Below are 19,024 nucleotides of genomic sequence, written 5' to 3'. Positions count from 1 at the left end.
CAGTCTAACCAGACACCTGGGTCTTTGTAGTTGTCCACATATTCTAAGTCAGAACCGTCCAGAGTAGTGATGCTGGACGGGCGGGCAGGTGCGGGCAGCGATCGGTTGAAGAGCACACCTATACAAAAAATGTGATCAAATTTGCCATTGCTCTTTCATTCAGAAACTGATCTAATTCCAATAGTTCCAAATTATAAAGTGTTATTGTCAACATAAAAGGTTAATGGAGGGCGTTTTCCAGGCAGAGTTATAATGCTCGTTCACGTGCGCACAGGTTTATGACAGGTTTATAACGGGAAACCTGCGTATGTATGGCGTGCACCAAATGTAAATTTATAAAAAAATTACGTGTGTATTCTTTTCAGAAATGGAGCATGGCAGATACTTAGTGTGAAATTTACACAACGGTTATAAAGGAGATGCAACAGGCTCCTCACCTCCCGATTCAGGGTCGTGGAAGTTGGGGTCCAGACCTTTCTCCAGGAATTTGGACACCTTCTCAATGTTCCTCTGCTGAACATACTCCATAAACTTCTTCAGGTTCGCCTGGAGACAGACAGAGAGAGAGTCCATGTCATTCAACTAGTATCAAAAACATATTTAATTATGTTTCATGCAAATCAAATTCAATGAAATATTGAGGAAGGGGCAGAGGTGGAGAGTTTGAGAGAGAGAGTGATAGAGAGAGAGATAAAGAGAGAGAGGGGCCAGGAGGCAAGAGCGATAGTTAGAGAGGAAGAGAAATAGAGTGGATAGGCCAGGATGCATCAGGGAAGGAGGGGAGAGAAAAAAGAGAGGCAGTGAGAGAGAGAGCAAGCGAAAGACAGTTATGGAGATAAAGAGAAAAAATGTAGGGAGAGAGAACTCTGTGATTGGGTGATATAACACTCATGTGGATAGAGATGTTTAATAATGGAGGTGAGATATGAAAGCTGAAGCACACTGCCGTGTGTGTGTGTGTCCAAGTGGAAGATTTAGGTGGATACAGTAGTGCATTAGGCACCTTTGGGTAGAAAGCAATATTCCATCTCTACTGTACTTCCAACACAGCAACAAAAAAACACTCCTTCCACCCAAAACAGCATATCGTACAGAGCACTTCTCTTTACAGGATCAAACCATTTTCCCCAGGCCATTTCCTGTAACCAACTAGTTCCTACATATACTGTGCATTGTTAGTAAAGGATTGTTTCTATCCAACAGTTTTCAACCACTAAGCAGCTGATTCTTACTGGATTGTTTTGAGTAAAGGACACTATAAAGACAGCACTCAGGTTTGGGGTCAAGTCCATTTCAATTCAATAAATTCAGTAGATTAACTGAAATCTAAAGGTCCAATGCAGCTGTTTTTATGGTAAAAAAATAAACAAAGATAGCTTCTTAGCAAAGAACAATTTCTCAAGCAATAATTGTTCTAGGCCTGTCTGGGAGTGGTATGAGTGGGGAAGGGGAAAAAAGAACATTTGCTGTTATTTCCAGAGATGTCACCAGGTAGGCCAAAACTCTATTCCACCAAAACTGGCTGAAATTGCAGGCGGTCTTTTCAAACAGTTCTTGCACTAAAAGGCATTATCATAATTTTCCCAATTTCACAGTACTATTCCAGCCTCATAGTGTGGAAATATAAAACACAGAAAGATCCAGTTTTTGACTGCACTGGGCCTTTAACATACTGCACAAAATGGAAAACATCTGTAATGTAGATTGGGTGTGTGTACAGCCATTGGTTATTGAGAGAAGAGGAGTTGAGGTCTTTACTCTCAATATTCAGTTGTGTGCTACAATTCCACACCAAAGGTGGGAATTTGGGATATCCTTATTATGTGTCCTCGTTGCAGTGAAGCGTGTCATCCAATACGGATGACTATCTCACTAAGCTGTTTAGAGTGAATAAGGATACATGCACATCTGCATCTGCTGTACAAGGCTGGACAGCTCATTCATAAAATAACACCATGCACACACACGCACGTACACTCATGTCTGTTATTGATTGATTTGGTCATGTATTTTTTTCTTCGCTTTTAAAGGAAAGATTCACCCATTTTGAATGTTATGTCATTTTTGTGCATCTCTGGGTGATGTTCTATCGATTCCTAGGGTCATTTCATGTTTTCATGTGTATCTGAGGTGTTCACCGTTTAAGCAGAAATACAGCCGGTAGGACGAGTTTCGCAACGTATGACTTTCACACCAACTGCGAAATATCATCCTGCTGCAATCCATCAAATATTTATTCGGAACAAGTTTGATTTATGTGGGGTTTTTGCATGCCAGAATAGGCTGTTGACCAATAGAAAGTGTTCTCTGGGACACGTGTTCTGCCACTGACTGGCCGCGCACTGACACGTGCGTTGCTAGAATGAATGAATCTGTTTCTCTCTACCTGTTTTGTATGTTTGCAATGCCTCAGTGCAGTAATGTAGCCGATAAATTCATCCCCACTTGCCAATGTGATCACACCACGCTCTTGCCATTCAAACTTCCCCGCCAGCTCACTGCCAATGCTGTAGCCTAATTTATATTCAGCAAGCCAGAGCAAGGTCACCTACATCTCTCCTCAAACATGCCTATATTAGTTTTAAAAAATTGCTCGACATGTGACCAAACTATATTGTTATTCCTGAGACTCACATTGTTCTAGGTTACTCCTTCAAGAGCTGTAAAAAGAGGAATAGAGAGGGAAGAGAGAGATCTCAGTGGAGATGCAGGTGAGTGGAGATATACTGCCCCTTCTCATTGAAGCCACAGAAGTTCCACCGAGGTACTGCAGGCATTGTTAGCAGAAAACAGAACCCCCATTGTCGTGGAATGGAAACATGGCTGTCACGTCCTGGCCAGTATATAAGGTTAATTGTTTTGTAGTTTGGTCAGGGCGTGGCAGGGGGTATTTGTTTTATGTGGTTCAGGGTGGTGTGTTTGTTCAAAGGGGGGTTTGATTTAGTATTTCCGGGGTTTTGGGTTGATGTTCTATGTTTATGTATTTCTATGTGTAGTCTGGTGAGTGTGTTTCTATGTTGTGCTGATTGGGGTTGGGACTCAGTTGAAGGCAGGTGTTGTCTATCTGCCTTTGATTGAGAGTCCCATATATTAGGGTGTGTTTGTGTTTGTTATTCGTGGGTGATTGTTCTGTGTTCAGCCTTATGCTTTAACAGACTGTTTGTTGATCGTTCGTTCGTTTCTTTGTTATTTTTGTATGTTCATTTTTGAAGTTAATTAAAAATCAAGATGAGCATACACGTACCTGCTGCGTTTTGGTCCTCATTCACCGACGACAACCGTGACAGAATCACCCACCACTCAAGGACCAAGCAGCAGAGGAAGGAGCAGACGGCGTTCGAGTTGGACTGGCGGGAGAAGTGGACTTGGGAGGAAATTCTGGACGGGGCCGGACCTTGGCATCAGGCTGGGGATTATCAGCGCCCGCAGTGGGAAATTGAGGCAGCCAAGGCGGAGAGGCGATGGTACGAGGCCAGAGACGCGCTGAGGGAGAAGCACGAGAGGCACCCCCAATAATTTTTTTGGGGGGGGCACACGGGTAGTTTGGCTAGGCAAAGGAAGAGCCGGAAGCCAGCTACCCGTGGTTATATGGAGGAGCGTGTGGGGTGGAGAGCGCTATGTTTCGCTGAGAAGCGCACTATCTCACCCATACGCACGCACAGTCCGGTGCGAGTTATTCCAGCCCCTCACAGGTGCCGTGCTAGAGCGGGCATCCAGCCTGGTAGGAGGATGCCTGCGCAGCGCATCTGGTCGCCGGTACGCCTCCGAGGACCAAGCTACCCAACTCCCGCTCTACGCACGGCTACCATCAGGCCCCTGCACAGCCCAGTCTGCCCTGTACGAGCACTCCGCTCGTACAGGGCTACTAGTTCCATCCAGCCAAGGCGGGTTGTGCAGGAGGTAAGATCTAGACCGGCTGTGTAACTCCATAGCCCTGGGTTTCCAGCTCCTGTTTCTCATGCGGACCCGGAAGTGCGTCCACCCAGTCCAACTCGTCCTGTTGCCGCTCCCCACACTAAACTGCAAGTGCGTAAACCCAGCCTCGCCAGTCAACAGTCGTCAGAGCTGCCCGCCAGTCAACAGTCGTCGGAGCTGCCCACCAGTCAACAGTCGTCGGAGCTGCCCGCCAGTCAACAGTCGTCGGAGCTGCCCGCCAGTCAACAGTCGTCGGAGCTGCCCGCCAGTCAACAGTCGCCGGAGTGGTCAGACTGCGCTGAACTGCCGGAGTGGCCAGACTGCGCTGAACTGCCGGAGTGGCCAGACTGCGCTGAACTGCCGGAGTGGCCAGACTGCGCTGAACTGCCGGAGTGGCCAGACTGCGCTGAACTGCCGGAGTGGCCAGACTGCCCTGAACTGCCGGAGTGGCCAGACTGCGCTGAACTGCCGGAGTGGCCAGACTGCGCTGAACTGCCGGAGTGGCCAGACTGCCCTGAACTGCCGGAGTGGCCAGACTGCCCTGAACTGCCGGAGTGGCCAGACTGCCCTGAACTGCCGGAGTGGCCAGACTGCCCAGACTGTCCCGAGTTGCCAGACTGCCCAGACTGTCCCGAGTTGCCAGACTGCCCAGACTGTCCCGAGCTGCCAGACTGTCCCGAGCTGCCAGACTGCCCAGACAGCCTGGAACGGCCTGAGCCGGAGCCACCTCCAAAAATAGGTGCTTTGGGGAGGGGGGGTGTAGCACAGTGCCGTCGTTGACGGCAGCCACCCTCCCTTCCCTCCCTTTAGTAAGGGGGAATTTTTCTTTTGGGTATTGTTTGGGTTATTTTTTTTTTGTTAAGGTGCTTCCGGGGTAGCACCTTTAAGGGGGGGTACTGTCACGTCCTGGCCAGTATATAAGGTTAATTGTTTTGTAGTTTGGTCAGGGCGTGGCAGGGGGTATTTGTTTTATGTGGTTCAGGGTGGTGTGTTTGTTCAAAGGGGGGTTTGATTTAGTATTTCCGGGGTTTTGGGTTGATGTTCTATGTTTATGTATTTCTATGTGTAGTCTGGTGAGTGTGTTTCTATGTTGTGCTGATTGGGGTTGGGACTCTCAGTTGAAGGCAGGTGTTGTCTATCTGCCTTTGATTGAGAGTCCCATATATTAGGGTGTGTTTGTGTTTGTTATTCGTGGGTGATTGTTCTGTGTTCAGCCTTATGCTTTAACAGACTGTTTGTTGATCGTTCGTTCGTTTCTTTGTTATTTTTGTATGTTCATTTTTGAAGTTAATTAAAAATCAAGATGAGCATACACGTACCTGCTGCGTTTTGGTCCTCATTCACCGACGACAACCGTGACAGAATCACCCACCACTCAAGGACCAAGCAGCAGAGGAAGGAGCAGACGGCGTTCGAGTTGGACTGGCGGGAGAAGTGGACTTGGGAGGAAATTCTGGACGGGGCCGGACCTTGGCATCAGGCTGGGGATTATCAGCGCCCGCAGTGGGAAATTGAGGCAGCCAAGGCGGAGAGGCGATGGTACGAGGCCAGAGACGCGCTGAGGGAGAAGCACGAGAGGCACCCCCAATATTTTTTTTTGGGGGGGCACACGGGTAGTTTGGCTAGGCAAAGGAAGAGCCGGAAGCCAGCTACCCGTGGTTATATGGAGGAGCGTGTGGGGTGGAGAGCGCTATGTTTCGCTGAGAAGCGCACTATCTCACCCATACGCACGCACAGTCCGGTGCGAGTTATTCCAGCCCCTCGCAGGTGCCGTGCTAGAGCGGGCATCCAGCCTGGTAGGAGGATGCCTGCGCAGCGCATCTGGTCGCCGGTACGCCTCCGAGGACCAGGCTACCCAACTCCCGCTCTACGCACGGCTACCATCAGGCCCCTGCACAGCCCAGTCTGCCCTGTACGAGCACTCCGCTCGTACAGGGCTACTAGTTCCATCCAGCCAAGGCGGGTTGTGCAGGAGGTAAGATCTAGACCGGCTGTGTAACTCCATAGCCCTGGGTTTCCAGCTCCTGTCTCTCGTGCGGACCCGGAAGTGCGTCCACCCAGTCCAACTCGTAATGTTGCCGCTCCCCGCACTAAACTGCAAGTGCGTAAACCCAGCCTCGCCAGTCAACAGTCGTCAGAGCTGCCCGCCAGTCAACAGTCGTCGGAGCTGCCCGCCAGTCAACAGTCGTCGGAGCTGCCCGCCAGTCAACAGTCGTCGGAGCTGCCCGCCAGTCAACAGTCGTCGGAGCTGCCCGCCAGTCAACAGTCGTCGGAGCTGCCCGCCAGTCAACAGTCGTCGGAGCTGCCCGTCAGTCAACAGTCGTCGGAGCTGCCCGTCAGTCAACAGTCGTCGGAGCTGCCCGTCAGTCAACAGTCGTCGGAGCTGCCCGCCAGTCAACAGTCGCCGGAGTGGTCAGACTGCGCTGAACTGCCGGAGTGGCCAGACTGCGCTGAACTGCCGGAGTGGCCAGACTGCGCTGAACTGCCGGAGTGGCCAGACTGCGCTGAACTGCCGGAGTGGCCAGACTGCCCTGAACTGCCGGAGTGGCCAGACTGCGCTGAACTGCCGGAGTGGCCAGACTGCGCTGAACTGCCGGAGTGGCCAGACTGCGCTGAACTGCCGGAGTGGCCAGACTGCCCTGAACTGCCGGAGTGGCCAGACTGCCCTGAACTGCCGGAGTGGCCAGACTGCCCTGAACTGCCGGAGTGGCCAGACTGCCCAGACTGTCCCGAGTTGCCAGACTGCCCAGACTGTCCCGAGTTGCCAGACTGCCCAGACTGTCCCGAGCTGCCAGACTGTCCCGAGCTGCCAGACTGCCCAGACAGCCTGGAACGGCCTGAGCCGGAGCCACCTCCAAAAATAGGTGCTTTGGGGAGGGGGGGTGTAGCACAGTGCCCATCGTTGACGGCAGTCACCCTCCCTTCCCTCCCTTTAGTAAGGGGGAATTTTTCTTTTGGGTATTGTTTGGGTTATTTTTTTTTTGTTAAGGTGCTTCCGGGGTAGCACATTTAAGGGGGGGGTACTGTCACGTCCTGGCCAGTATATAAGGTTAATTGTTTTGTAGTTTGGTCAGGGCGTGGCAGGGGGTATTTGTTTTATGTGGTTCAGGGTGGTGTGTTTGTTCAAAGGGGGGTTTGATTTAGTATTTCCGGGGTTTTGGGTTGATGTTCTATGTTTATGTATTTCTATGTGTAGTCTGGTGAGTGTGTTTCTATGTTGTGCTGATTGGGGTTGGGACTCTCAGTTGAAGGCAGGTGTTGTCTATCTGCCTTTGATTGAGAGTCCCATATATTAGGGTGTGTTTGTGTTTGTTATTCTTGGGTGATTGTTCTGTGTTCAGCCTTATGCTTTAACAGACTGTTTGTTGATCGTTCGTTCGTTTCTTTGTTATTTTTGTATGTTCATTTTTGAAGTTAATTAAAAATCAAGATGAGCATACACGTACCTGCTGCGTTTTGGTCCTCATTCACCGACGACAACCGTGACAATGGCAATCTTTTTTAAATATATATATATATATTTTTACCTTTATTTAACTAGGCAAGTAATTTAAGAACAAATTCTTATTTTCAATGACGGCCTAGGAACAGTAGGTTAACTGCCTTGTTCAGGGGCAGAACAACAGATTTGTGGTCAATCTTCGTGTAAATCAACAACCAAAAAATCTAAGACAATTATGGTACCAATAATTGCTTCTAATATACCAGATATACAGTATGTCCTTGAACCAATTATTTTCAAATCGCACACAGAATAAGTTACAAGGATAATTTAGTTGCTAATAGCATCCTGCAGAACCCCGGTTAGCCTGCAACGTCACCTCCTGGAGTAGCTCAAACTGTGAATGTCATGTCAGAGAGGAAAAGGAGAAGTGATACGATTCACTCTGCCCAAAATCTGTCCACGTGAGATAAGGCCTTTTTTGTATGGAGTTCTATGAGAGCGTATCGAATTATGTGAGGCTTATTTGATCGAATAGAAGTTTCAAAGGCACTGATATAAGTGGATGCGTAGCATTCCGGCAACTTTGAGAAAAATTACTTAGTTGTGCCTGTTGTTCACGTATATCTGCCCTCTCATTGGCAAAAATAGTCCCACCTGATCTCTCCTACCTTCAACCATCCAGAAAATGTACATCCATTGTTAGAGCTGTCACTCTGCTAACTTGTCAATATAATAAATCATCTTTTTGCAGCGATTACAGCCTCGAGTCTTCTTGGGTATGACACTACAAGCCAGAGGTGTGGACTCAAGTCACATGACTTGGACTCAAGTCAGACTCGAGTCACAAATATAATGACTAGCAACTCGACTTTGACTTTAACACCAATGACTCGTGGCTTGACTTGGACTTGAGCTTTATGACTCGACCTGACTTAATACCCTCCCCAAGCCCAAATATTAAAAATGATGCTATTAAAAAAAGTGTGCAGCGCATCAACTCTTCATTTAACAGATTACAGTTTGAATCGGACAGCAGCCAATCAAATTGTGCCAGCTGAGAAAAAATTGTGCGTGGCAGTGTAGAGGAATGTCGGCGGGTGAACTCAGATGGAGCCCTTGGAAAGATGATACCCCAAATTATTATTTTTGTATATAAAGACGACGCTGTATCAACAAAACAAAATGCGGAAAGAAAATTACAGACGGAGGTGCAACAATTTCCAACTTTGTTTGACATTTGAAGCTGCACAAAGAACGGTAATTTGTGGCTAATATAGCCGACAGCTATATATTTTATTACTTTAATAGTGTATGATATAGGCTAACGTAACATTAAATCAATGAGCCTCCACACAGTCAGTCAGTCAGTGCGGGAACGTGATCATTGCACCCAAGAATGAGCTACAACTGGCTAGGCAGTTGGTAGCCTAAACCCTGTCTGATGTTACTGCTGTTCCTAAAATCACTGACATACGTTAGCCTACTGTAACCACACAGTGTGTGTGTGTGTGTGTGTGTGTGTTAAGGTTGGGCGATTGTGTACAAGCCTACATTGCCCAATTGCGCCCCATAGCGATCCTCGATAGTTGATCACTATTGGGGGGGGGGGTCTTTCTCATGGCTACCCATGTATTTCCATGGAAATATAACATTTATTTGGAAAGTAATAAATACATAGATATTTTTAAAAGCATCCATGATTTGCGTAAATGTAATATACTATTACTCTTGTTAAAAATATGAAATGGTATTACATTTGGTGAAGAGTACATTATGACTTGTTTAGGACTCGAAACTCAAAGTGTAGGACTTGAGACTTGACTTGATACTTGACGGTCTTGACTTGAGACTTGACTCGGACTTGCCTGTCTTGACTTGGGACTTGACTACTAAGACTTGAGACTTACTTGTGACTTGTAAAACAATGACTTGGTCCCACCTCTGCTACAAGCTTGGCATGCCTGTATTTGGCCCAGCGTTGTCAGGATTTGGCCGGGGTAGGTCGTCATTGTAAATAACTGAATTGCCTAGTTAAATAAAGGTTACATTTGAATCTCCAATCCAAGTTTATCATTTTAAAATGCTAATTGATCATTAGAAAACCCCTTCGCAATTATGTTAGCACAGCTGAAAACCGTTGTTCTGAATAAAGAAGCAATAAAACTGACCTTCTTTAGACTAATTGAGTATCTGGAGCGTCAGCATTTGTGGGTTTTCTAATGATCATTTAGCCTTTTAAAATGATAAACTTGGATTAGCTAACACAACGTGCCATTGGAACACAGGAGTGATGCTTGCTGATAATGGGCCTCTGTACGCCAATGTAGATATTCCATTAAAATCATCTGTTTCCAGCTACAATAGTAATTGTATTTCTGATTATTTTGATGTTATTGATGTTAAAATATATATGTTATAAATGTGCTTTTCTGTCAAAAACAAGGACATTTCTAAGTGACCCCAAACTTTTGAACATTAGTGTAGGTAGAGGTAAAGTGACTGTGCATGGATAATAAACAGAGAGTCGCAGCAGCAAATAGCCCGGGTAGACATTTGATTAGCTGTTCAGAAGTCTTATGGCTTGGGGGTAGAAGCTGTTAAGAAGCTTTTGGACCTAGACTTGGGGCTCTGGTACTGCTTGCCGTGCGGCTGCAGAGAGAACGGTCTATGACTAGGGTGGCTGGAGTCTTTGGCAATTTTTACGGCCTTCCTCTACCCTATGCAGTGCCTTCCATTCGGAGGCCAAGCAGTTGCCTTACCAGGAGCTGATGCAACCAGTCAGGATGCTCTTGAAGGCACAGCTGTAGAAATGTTTGAGGATTTGAGGACCCATGCCAAATCTTTTCAGTCTCTTGAGGGGGAGTAGGCGCTGTTGTTCCCTCTTCACAACTGTCTTGGTGTGTTTCGACCATGATACTTTGTTGGTGATGTGGACACCAAGGAACTTCAAGCTTTCAACCTGCTTCACTACAACCCCGCTGATTAGAATGTGGGCGTGATCAGCCCTTCTTTTCCTGTAGTCCACAATCATCTCCTTTGTCTTGATCATGTTGAGGGAGAGGTTGTTATCCTTGCACCACACTGCCAGGTATCTGAACTCCTCCCATAGGCTGTCTCATCATTGTCGGTGATCAGGCCTACCACTGTTATGTCGTCGCCAAACTTAATGATGGTGTTGGAGAAGTGCTTGGCCATGCAGTCATGGGTGAACAGGGAGTATAGGAGGATCAGCGAAGCACATGTGTTGTTACCTACCCTTACCAACTGGGGGCGACCCGTCAGGAAGTCCAGGATCCAGTTGCAGCGGGAGGTGTTTAGTCCAAGGTCCTTAGCTTAGTGATGAGTTTGAGGGCATTATGGTGTTGAACGCTGAGCTGTAGTCAATGAATAGCATTCTCACATAGGTGTTCCTTTTGTTCAGGTGGGAAAGTGCAGTGTGGAGTGCGATAGAGATTGCATCATTTGTGGATCTGTTGGCGTGGTATGCAAATTGGAGTGGGTCTTGGGTTTCTGGAATAATGGTGTTGATTTGAGCTATGACAAGCCTTTCAAAGCACTTCATGGCTACAGACGTGAGTGCTATGGGTCGGTAGTCATTTAGGCAGGTTACCTTGGTGTTCTTGGGCTCGTAAATCTAGGCGACCACACATGCTATGAAAGAGAGACAAAAAATATATATTCCGGTGTTTACCCTTATCAGTGGTGGAGAAGTACCCAATTGTCATACTTGAGTAAAAGAAAAGATACCTTAATAGAAAATGACTCAAGTAAAAGTCACCCAGTAAAATACTACTTGAGTAAAAGTTTTAAAAAAAAATGGTTTTAAATATACACAAGTATCAAAAGTAAATGTAATTTCTAAAATATACCTAAGTATCAAAAGTAAAAGTAAAAGTATGAATCATTTCAAATTCCTTATATTAAGCAAACCAGACTGCACAACTTATTTGTTTTATTTATTTATGGATAGCCAGGGACCCACTCCAACACTCAGACTTAATTTACAAACAAAGCATGTGTGTTTAGTGAATCTGCCATATCAGAGGCAGTAGGGATGACCAGGGATGTTCTCCTGATAAGAACGTGAATTTGACAATTTTCTGTCCTGCTAAAGCATTCAAAATGTAACGAGTACTTTTGGGTGTCAGGGAAAATGTATGGAGTAAAAAGTAAATATTATTTTTCAAGGGTAGTGAAGATATCAAAACTATGAAATAATGTAGTAACCCAAAAAAGTGTTAAACAAATCAAAATATATTTTATATTTTAGATTCTTCAAAGTAGCCTCCCTTTGTCTCGATGACAGCTTGCACACTCTTGGCATTCTCTCAACCAGCTTCACTTGGAATGCTTTTCCAACAGTCTTGAAGGAGTTCCCACATATGCTGAGCACTTGTTGGCTGCTTTTCCTTCAATCAGCGGTCCAACTCATCCCAAATCCTCTCAAATGGGTTGAGGTTGGGTGGTTGTGGAGGCCAGGTCATCTGATACAGCATCTCCATTCCTTTCCTTAGCAATTACACAGCCTGGAGGTGTGTTGGGTCATTGTCTTGTGGAAAAACAAATGATAGTCCAACTAAGAGCAAACCAGATGGGATGCCATATTGCTGCAGAATGCTGCGGTAGCCATACTGGTTAAGTGTGTCTTGAATTCTAAATAAATCACAGACACAGTCACCAGTAAAGCACCCCCACACCATCACACCACCTCCTCCATGCTTCACGGTGGGAACCACACATGCAGAGATCTTCCGTTCACCTTCTCTGTGTCTCACAAAGACACGGCGGTTGGAACCAAACATCTAAAAGTTGGACTCATCAGACCAAAGGACAGATTTCCACCGGTTTAATGTCCATTGCTTGTGTTTCTTCACCCAAGCGAGTCTCTTCATCTCATTGGTGTCCTTTAGTAGTGGTTTCTTTGCAGAAATTCGACCATGAAAGCCTGATTCATGCAAATTATTCAAATGATTCATGATTCAACAAATCACAGACACAGTCACCAGCAAAGCACCCCCACACCATCACACCTCCTCCTCCATGATTCACGATGGGAACCACACATGCGGAGCTCATCCGTTCACCTAGTCTGCGTCTCACAAAGACACAGCAGTTGGAAACAAAAATAAAAAATGTGGACTCATCAGGCCAAAGGACAGATTTCCACCGGTCTAATGTCCATTGCTCGTGTTTCTTGGCCTAAGCAAGTATTTTCTTCTTATAAGTAGTGGTTTCTTTGCAGCAATTTGACCATGAAGGCTTGATTCACCCAGTCTCCTCTGAACAGTTGATGTTGAGATGTGTCTGTTACTTGAACTCCGAAGCATTTATTTGGGATTCAATTTCTGAGGCTGGTAACTTTAATGAATTTATCCTCTGCAGCAGAGGTAACTCTGGGTCTTCCTTTCCTGTTGCTGTCCTCATGAGAGCCAGTTTCATCATAGCTCTTGATGGTTTTTACAACTGCACTTGAAGAAAATGTCAAAGTCCTTGAAATGTTCCATATTGACTGACCTTCATATCTTAAAGTAATGATGGATTTTCATTTCTCTTTGTTTTTTTGAGCTGTTCTTGACATAAGGACTTGGTCTTTTACCGAATATAGCTATCTTCTGTATACCACCCCTACCTTGTCACAACATAACTGTTTGGCTGAAACGCATTAAGAAGGAAAGAAATTCCACAAATTAACTTTTAACAAAGGCACACCTGTTAATCTAAATGCATTCCAGGTGACTACCTCATGAAGCTGGTTGAGATAATGCCAAGAGTGTTTAAAGCTGTCATCAAGGAAAAGGGTGGCTACTTTGAAGAATCTCAAAGATAAAATATATTTTGATTTGTTTAACACTTTCTTATTTACTACATGATTCCATATGTGTTATTGCATAGTTTTGATGTCTTCACTATTATTCTACAATGTAGAAAATGGTCAAATAAATAAAAACCTTTGAATGAGTACAGTACTGTATATATATATATATATATTAGTTGAATATGTTTTTCTTCACAAAATGTGTGCACTGGGCCTTTGCTAGTCGTGCATTAGCTGACCTATATGTCTGTAGCGTGGGGGAAAATTTTTTTTGTTGAAAATTGATTACAAAAGTAGTGCACTGGGCCTTTACTGGTCCCTCATTAGCAGACTGATATAGCCGTCTTTAGGACAGTTCACCACTTTTTCCCTGCTATCCCCCAAACATCTTCCAGCTGCTATGATACAGTTGCTTGCTGTATAACTCTGATGGAGCTAAATGTGCTCAATTGTTTTGCATGGAATAATCAGACATTTGTATGTCTGACTATGCTCTTCAAAAGGTGACGATATTACAACCAAATAGTTAACATTGAATTAAAAAAACCTTGAAAACGGCACACAGTTGTCAATGGTTTTAGCGGAGCTATGGGTCTCCTTGCCCCCCAGCAGGCAAATCGAACACTCTACACCTTCATGACGTTTTATTGAAAAGACCAATAGAACTACCAAACTAGGGATTTCGACCAGAACTTTTCTGGTCCTTACTGATCTAGTTCCATACTACTACTGAAACAAGGAAGTGTGCAAGCAAAACACCGCAGCCGTATAAAGTACAATGAGAGGACAATGCATATTGAATACTTTTATCTAAATAAAAGGTTGGGGTAAATTCCACTTCAATTCAATCACTGAGTGATTCAGTTTGCATTTTGTTTACTTTCTGAATTGAAATGGAAATGACCCCAACCCTGACCCTTCATCATTAATAGCCTCATCAACCAACCTGTAAAATATTCTCAATCAATACTATTGATTTAGAAACCTTGGTTTATTTGAGAGATTCCGTATGCCGACTATAGTTTCTGTGAACTATGATTAGGGCGTTATCACTCCAAGACAACCCAAAAATATTTTGGGCATTTCAGATTGTTCTGGAAATTGTCAGACAGAATAGAAACTTAATCAGGAGGAAGGATGTTTGACATGCTTTTTACATTTGTATCACAAAAAAACTGTTGAGATGAAAGTGACCATTTTGTAACACTTTGAGACATACAAGTCTCCTGTAAGACCCTATGATCTGTGAACCGTACATAATACAGACAACATATTAGTGTCATTATACTACTTATAATGTGCTCTAACATATGGAGTATGTCTAGATTCTGACCCAAAAAATATCCTATTCATGTATTCAACATTAAAAAATTAAAATGAATATCTCAAAAGTACTCTTTTTGATGTAGTTAATTTAAACAAAAATGTATTGGCGCAATACACTGTACAAGTACATTACATTCCCAGAGTGGGCTCTCTGCTAATTTTGAAGTGATGATACATTTTTTAGCACAACCAACACAGTGAATGGCAAAATGGATCTAAAAGGAACTCCCTGTGCTGGTGATTTGCTGAATGTGCAATCCTAAAGGGCTGTTATTGGTTACTGACCTATAATGTCAATTTCTATGTATCAAATGCATCATATCTTCAAAAGTACAAGAGAGCCCACTCTGGAAATGTGATGTGTTTGAAGAAAAAATTGTTCCGAAAAATATGTAAACAACAATAAGCAAAATCAATGTTTTTATGTTAAATATATGAAAGTGAATTTTTTTTAAATCTGAATCGAGACATACTCCATATTTGAGAGCACACTATAAGTAGTATAATGACACCAATATGTTGTCTGTATCATGTATGGTTCACAGATCATAGGGTCTTACATGAGACTTATAGGTCTGAAAAGGGTCTAAAATATAAAAAGCAAATCAAACATCCTTCCTCCCAATGAAGGTTGTATGAGAGAATTGCTAGAACAATCTGAGATACCCACAATGATTTTGGGCTGTCTTGGCATGGAATAGCCCTTTAACTTCATTCCAGCTAATATCACGGAGGAATAGGAAATAGGTAATACAATATCGATACAGCATCTGAAATATTCAATACAGTATTAACACACAGTATTGGAAGTAGTCAAGAATATATTGACATAGTATCTAACATAGCTTTATGGTGAGATAAAGAGATGGTATGAAACATATCGGCTAAAGGAGAGGTAGAGCTGTGTTCAGATATACCCTTCTGCAACCCATCTGGCTAAAAGAGAGATATCATTACTATTCTACCCTTTCAAGGTTTCTCTATCTCACTTGTTACATAAGTGCTGCATGCACTGAAACCTACAGTACACACACTCATACATGCATGCACACAAAGTAAAAGGTACAGCAAAGTAAAAGCATGCGTGACACAAACAAAGGATTCTTTTTACAGACATACACACGCTTGCACATATTTACACAAAAAAACACGCACACACAGACACACACACCAAACACACACACCAAACACACACACCTTGTCTGTGGCCAGCGTTGCTGATTAACATAACATAATGTAGAAGGCGTGTGCAACTCACCATGCGAGGCGACAAATATATTCCTCCTTCCAGAATCCCTCTCTTTAACTCCTCCACAAGTTGACAGCTCTCTCTCGCTCCCTCACTCACAGCCATCTCCTCCCTTCTCGCCCCTACCAGGCTCCCCCTCGCTCACTCACACACACAGACACACACACTGGCACTGAGAAAGACTGCCGACTGCTCCTCTCACCATCCTTAGCCATACTGAGGAGAAATTCACTCCAGCTTTTTTCAGCTTATCTGAGAAGCAGTTGTTATGGTGATAGGATACAAAGACTGAGCTCTGACTGTCAGCAACATATATGTGTGGGAAGAGCAGTCTGTGCGTGCATGTGTACTATGAAATGCATTACTAGAACGGTCAGAGGGATGTTTAGCTAATGATGTGTTTTGTTTGATGTGTGTAATATTGCCCGTTGAGCGCGGAGGAAAGGAGACATCTTTGTTATGGCTAATCTACTCAAGTACACAAACACACACACAGATGCAAGAATGCATAAATTCACACGAACAGTGTCATACTACAGTGGAACAGTATACTCTAGATTTTCCTTCAGAAGTGTGTGAGAGAGAGAGAGAGAGAGAGAGAGAGAGAGAGAGAGAGAGAGAGAGAGAGAGAGAGAGAGAGAGAGCAGCTCAGTGTGTAAATAACCAGGGTTTCTCAAATCTTACCTTAACATTAGAGAGATATTACCATCTATGGCTGCTGCAAATATTGAGGCGGCTTAGTCTAAAGCTTACCCAATAAAAAGTCACAAAATCACAGATTTGGCACACCATTGCGCAGACATCATAAAATATATTGAGACAAATGACAGACAGTAGTCTACAAGTAGAACTCAATTTATTGAACATAAGTAATGCCTGCTTTATATTTGAATTAATTTATCTCCATTTTCATTTGAAGCATATTTTTATACGTTGTTTGTTTGTATCAACTGCAAAGACACTGGCAACTTTATTTGTAAGTGAAGTCTGAAAGTGGTCACAGAGAGATGATAAAACATGTGATTCTATGTTTAGCGGAGATCTTCTGTGTACAAAGGGATGCGGGAATAGTACCGGTTCTAAGAGGTCTGAGGCAGGCGTTAGATTAAGAGCGTTTTCAAGTGCAACGCTAATAACGATGGTTTTGGGAAACAGCTCGGAGATTTAACGATGCTCCTATGAAGGCTCTAACGATGAACTAAGCCTTAAGATGCTTTTGGGAAACCTGGCCTAGGTGTGCTTCCAGCTGCGGCAATATGGTAGCACAGATCCCTTTATTGAAATACCAGCGCACGTACACGCATGCACACACCATTGTCTGTCTGATAAGGCAGGTAGCCTAATGGTTAGAGCGTTAGAAACCGAAAGGTTGCTATTTCGATTCACTGAGAGAACAAGGTGAAAAATCTGTCGATCTGCCCTTGAGCAAGGCACTTAACCCTAATTGCTCCAGGGCCACCATCAATAATGGGTCTGGGGAGTTGGGATACGCAAAAAACACATTTCCATTTTCACACTCGTACAGGTGTGCATGCAGTGAACAGGACAAATATAAACACCCCTTATTTGACGTTGAAGAGTGAGCGTCAGTCAAGGCCAACTCAGAGAGTCTGGCTCCTCCAAGCAGCTCTTGGAGAAGGAGGAAAAAACGAGTTGAGGGATACAGTATGAAAGAGATGAAGGGAAGGTGTGAGATTGACAGAAAAGTTATGAGAAAGCAGTAGAGAAAAGTGAGAGTGAGAGACAAAGAAAATCAAAGACTATAATAACAGAGAAGTGATGCCGGATTCAGACAATAGCAGGGCCGGTCCTTGCCGTTCTGTCGCCCTAGGCGAGACCAAACAATGCTGTCCAGATGTTGTGTCGACCGGACCAAAAATCACTGTCCATGGACGTTGAAATTAAGGCCGGTCTGGACCGCACCAAATCTGAAACAAACATAGACGTCTATGATTGGTTCAGATATCTGTGGATGTGTAAATCAAGGCCGGTCCGGACTGCCACAAAAAGACATGTCCAAAAGGCGTCGGCCAGTGCTTGAGGTACCTACAGTTTTGCCTGAGATAGAATTTTATGAAATGCTCATCTGTGGTAAGTTTAACGTTTGTAAAACACCAATAAAAGATGTCCGGTCCAGACATGACCAAAAATAAACGTCCAAAAGACGTTGGCTCATGCTTACTGGGGTGTAGCATACCATGTTAGCCGCACTGGAATTTTATGAATGTCCATCCATGTGGTAGGATCTTCATTTGCAAAACAGGCCGTTGCATTTGCTTTATTTGTCCTGATTCCTATGACTAATCAATTTGGCTATTTAAGCTTTGAATATCAGCTACCCAACTTTATCAGGAGTTATCGTGAGCCTATTTGCAATGTGTTTACACAACGGGAAATGCAGAGGTATTTTTCACTATGATCAGCTTGTCAAAAATTGACCAGTACAAACCTGAAACCACTGATCATGACAATGGGGTGAAACTCCTAGACAACAGTTGTGATTGTCCATTCCATATTGTCCATTTTACTTTGACCTGTCCTGTTTTTAGGATATGTTGTTTGTTAACATGACAGCGCATTTTTTTGTTGTTGACTGAGTGCCATTTAGTTTAGGCTATTTGATTAGAGAAACCTACATGAATTAAAAAGTGTCCGTCTCATTACATTGTCATACATTTTATCTCCATTCTTTGGTCTACAGAAAAGGCTACATACCCTATCTACCATATCCTATATTTGCTACATGATTTATGTTAGATTATTATTTTGACGGAATGTTGGTGGAGCACCGCAGCAATGAGTCTCTCCAACAGCACCCTGGAGAGGCATGCTGGGAATGGACAAACTAAATATTTTGCACCCCTTTGACAAAGTGGCACCGCTTTTCACAGGGTGTCATCAGCGATCACCTAAAAAGCCCATATGCCACTGGTTGAGAGAAATTGTCATTGTTTTTGGGCAGAATTATGTGAGTTTTTATGTGTTGTTGTTGGAGGTGCATCTTGGTTAGTTTAGCTCAGAAAAGGCCACTCTCGTCAATCTGCCGCCTTAGGCCTAATCCTGCCTAATGAGTGGGCCGGCCATGCACTATAGAGCCGTCCAGAACCCTACTGTGCTGGCTCGGATGGGTTATGTTCATAGTGTCCTTTCCAGCATGGTTCCAGCAACAGTGGTGGATGTGTAACTAGTCCAGCTTGGATTGGCCCTATAGTGGGAATCAGGCTTGTGAGTCTATGCAGAGACAACGTGCGAGAGGTTTTTATTTTATTTTTAT

At 44.2% G+C, this 19,024-nt stretch overlaps 1 protein-coding gene across 1 annotated transcript in view; it reads right to left on the bottom strand.

Annotated features, from left to right (window-relative positions):
- LOC115152086 (SH3 and multiple ankyrin repeat domains protein 3-like) overlaps positions 1 to 19,024 on the bottom strand; it is a 168,863-nt gene that overhangs the window by 14,023 nt on the left and 135,816 nt on the right. Inside the window, exon 4 of the mRNA XM_029696595.1 lies at positions 438 to 546. Within this exon, the coding sequence (XP_029552455.1) occupies positions 438 to 546 (109 nt within the window). The remainder of the gene's footprint in view (positions 1 to 437; positions 547 to 19,024) is intronic.

The sequence above is a fragment of the Salmo trutta genome, chromosome 17 (assembly GCF_901001165.1).
Source record: "Salmo trutta chromosome 17, fSalTru1.1, whole genome shotgun sequence".
Classification (NCBI taxonomy): Eukaryota; Metazoa; Chordata; class Actinopteri; order Salmoniformes; family Salmonidae; genus Salmo; species Salmo trutta.
The sequence above is the reverse complement of the archived record's forward strand: the minus strand, read 5'-3'. Positions and strand labels throughout refer to the sequence as shown.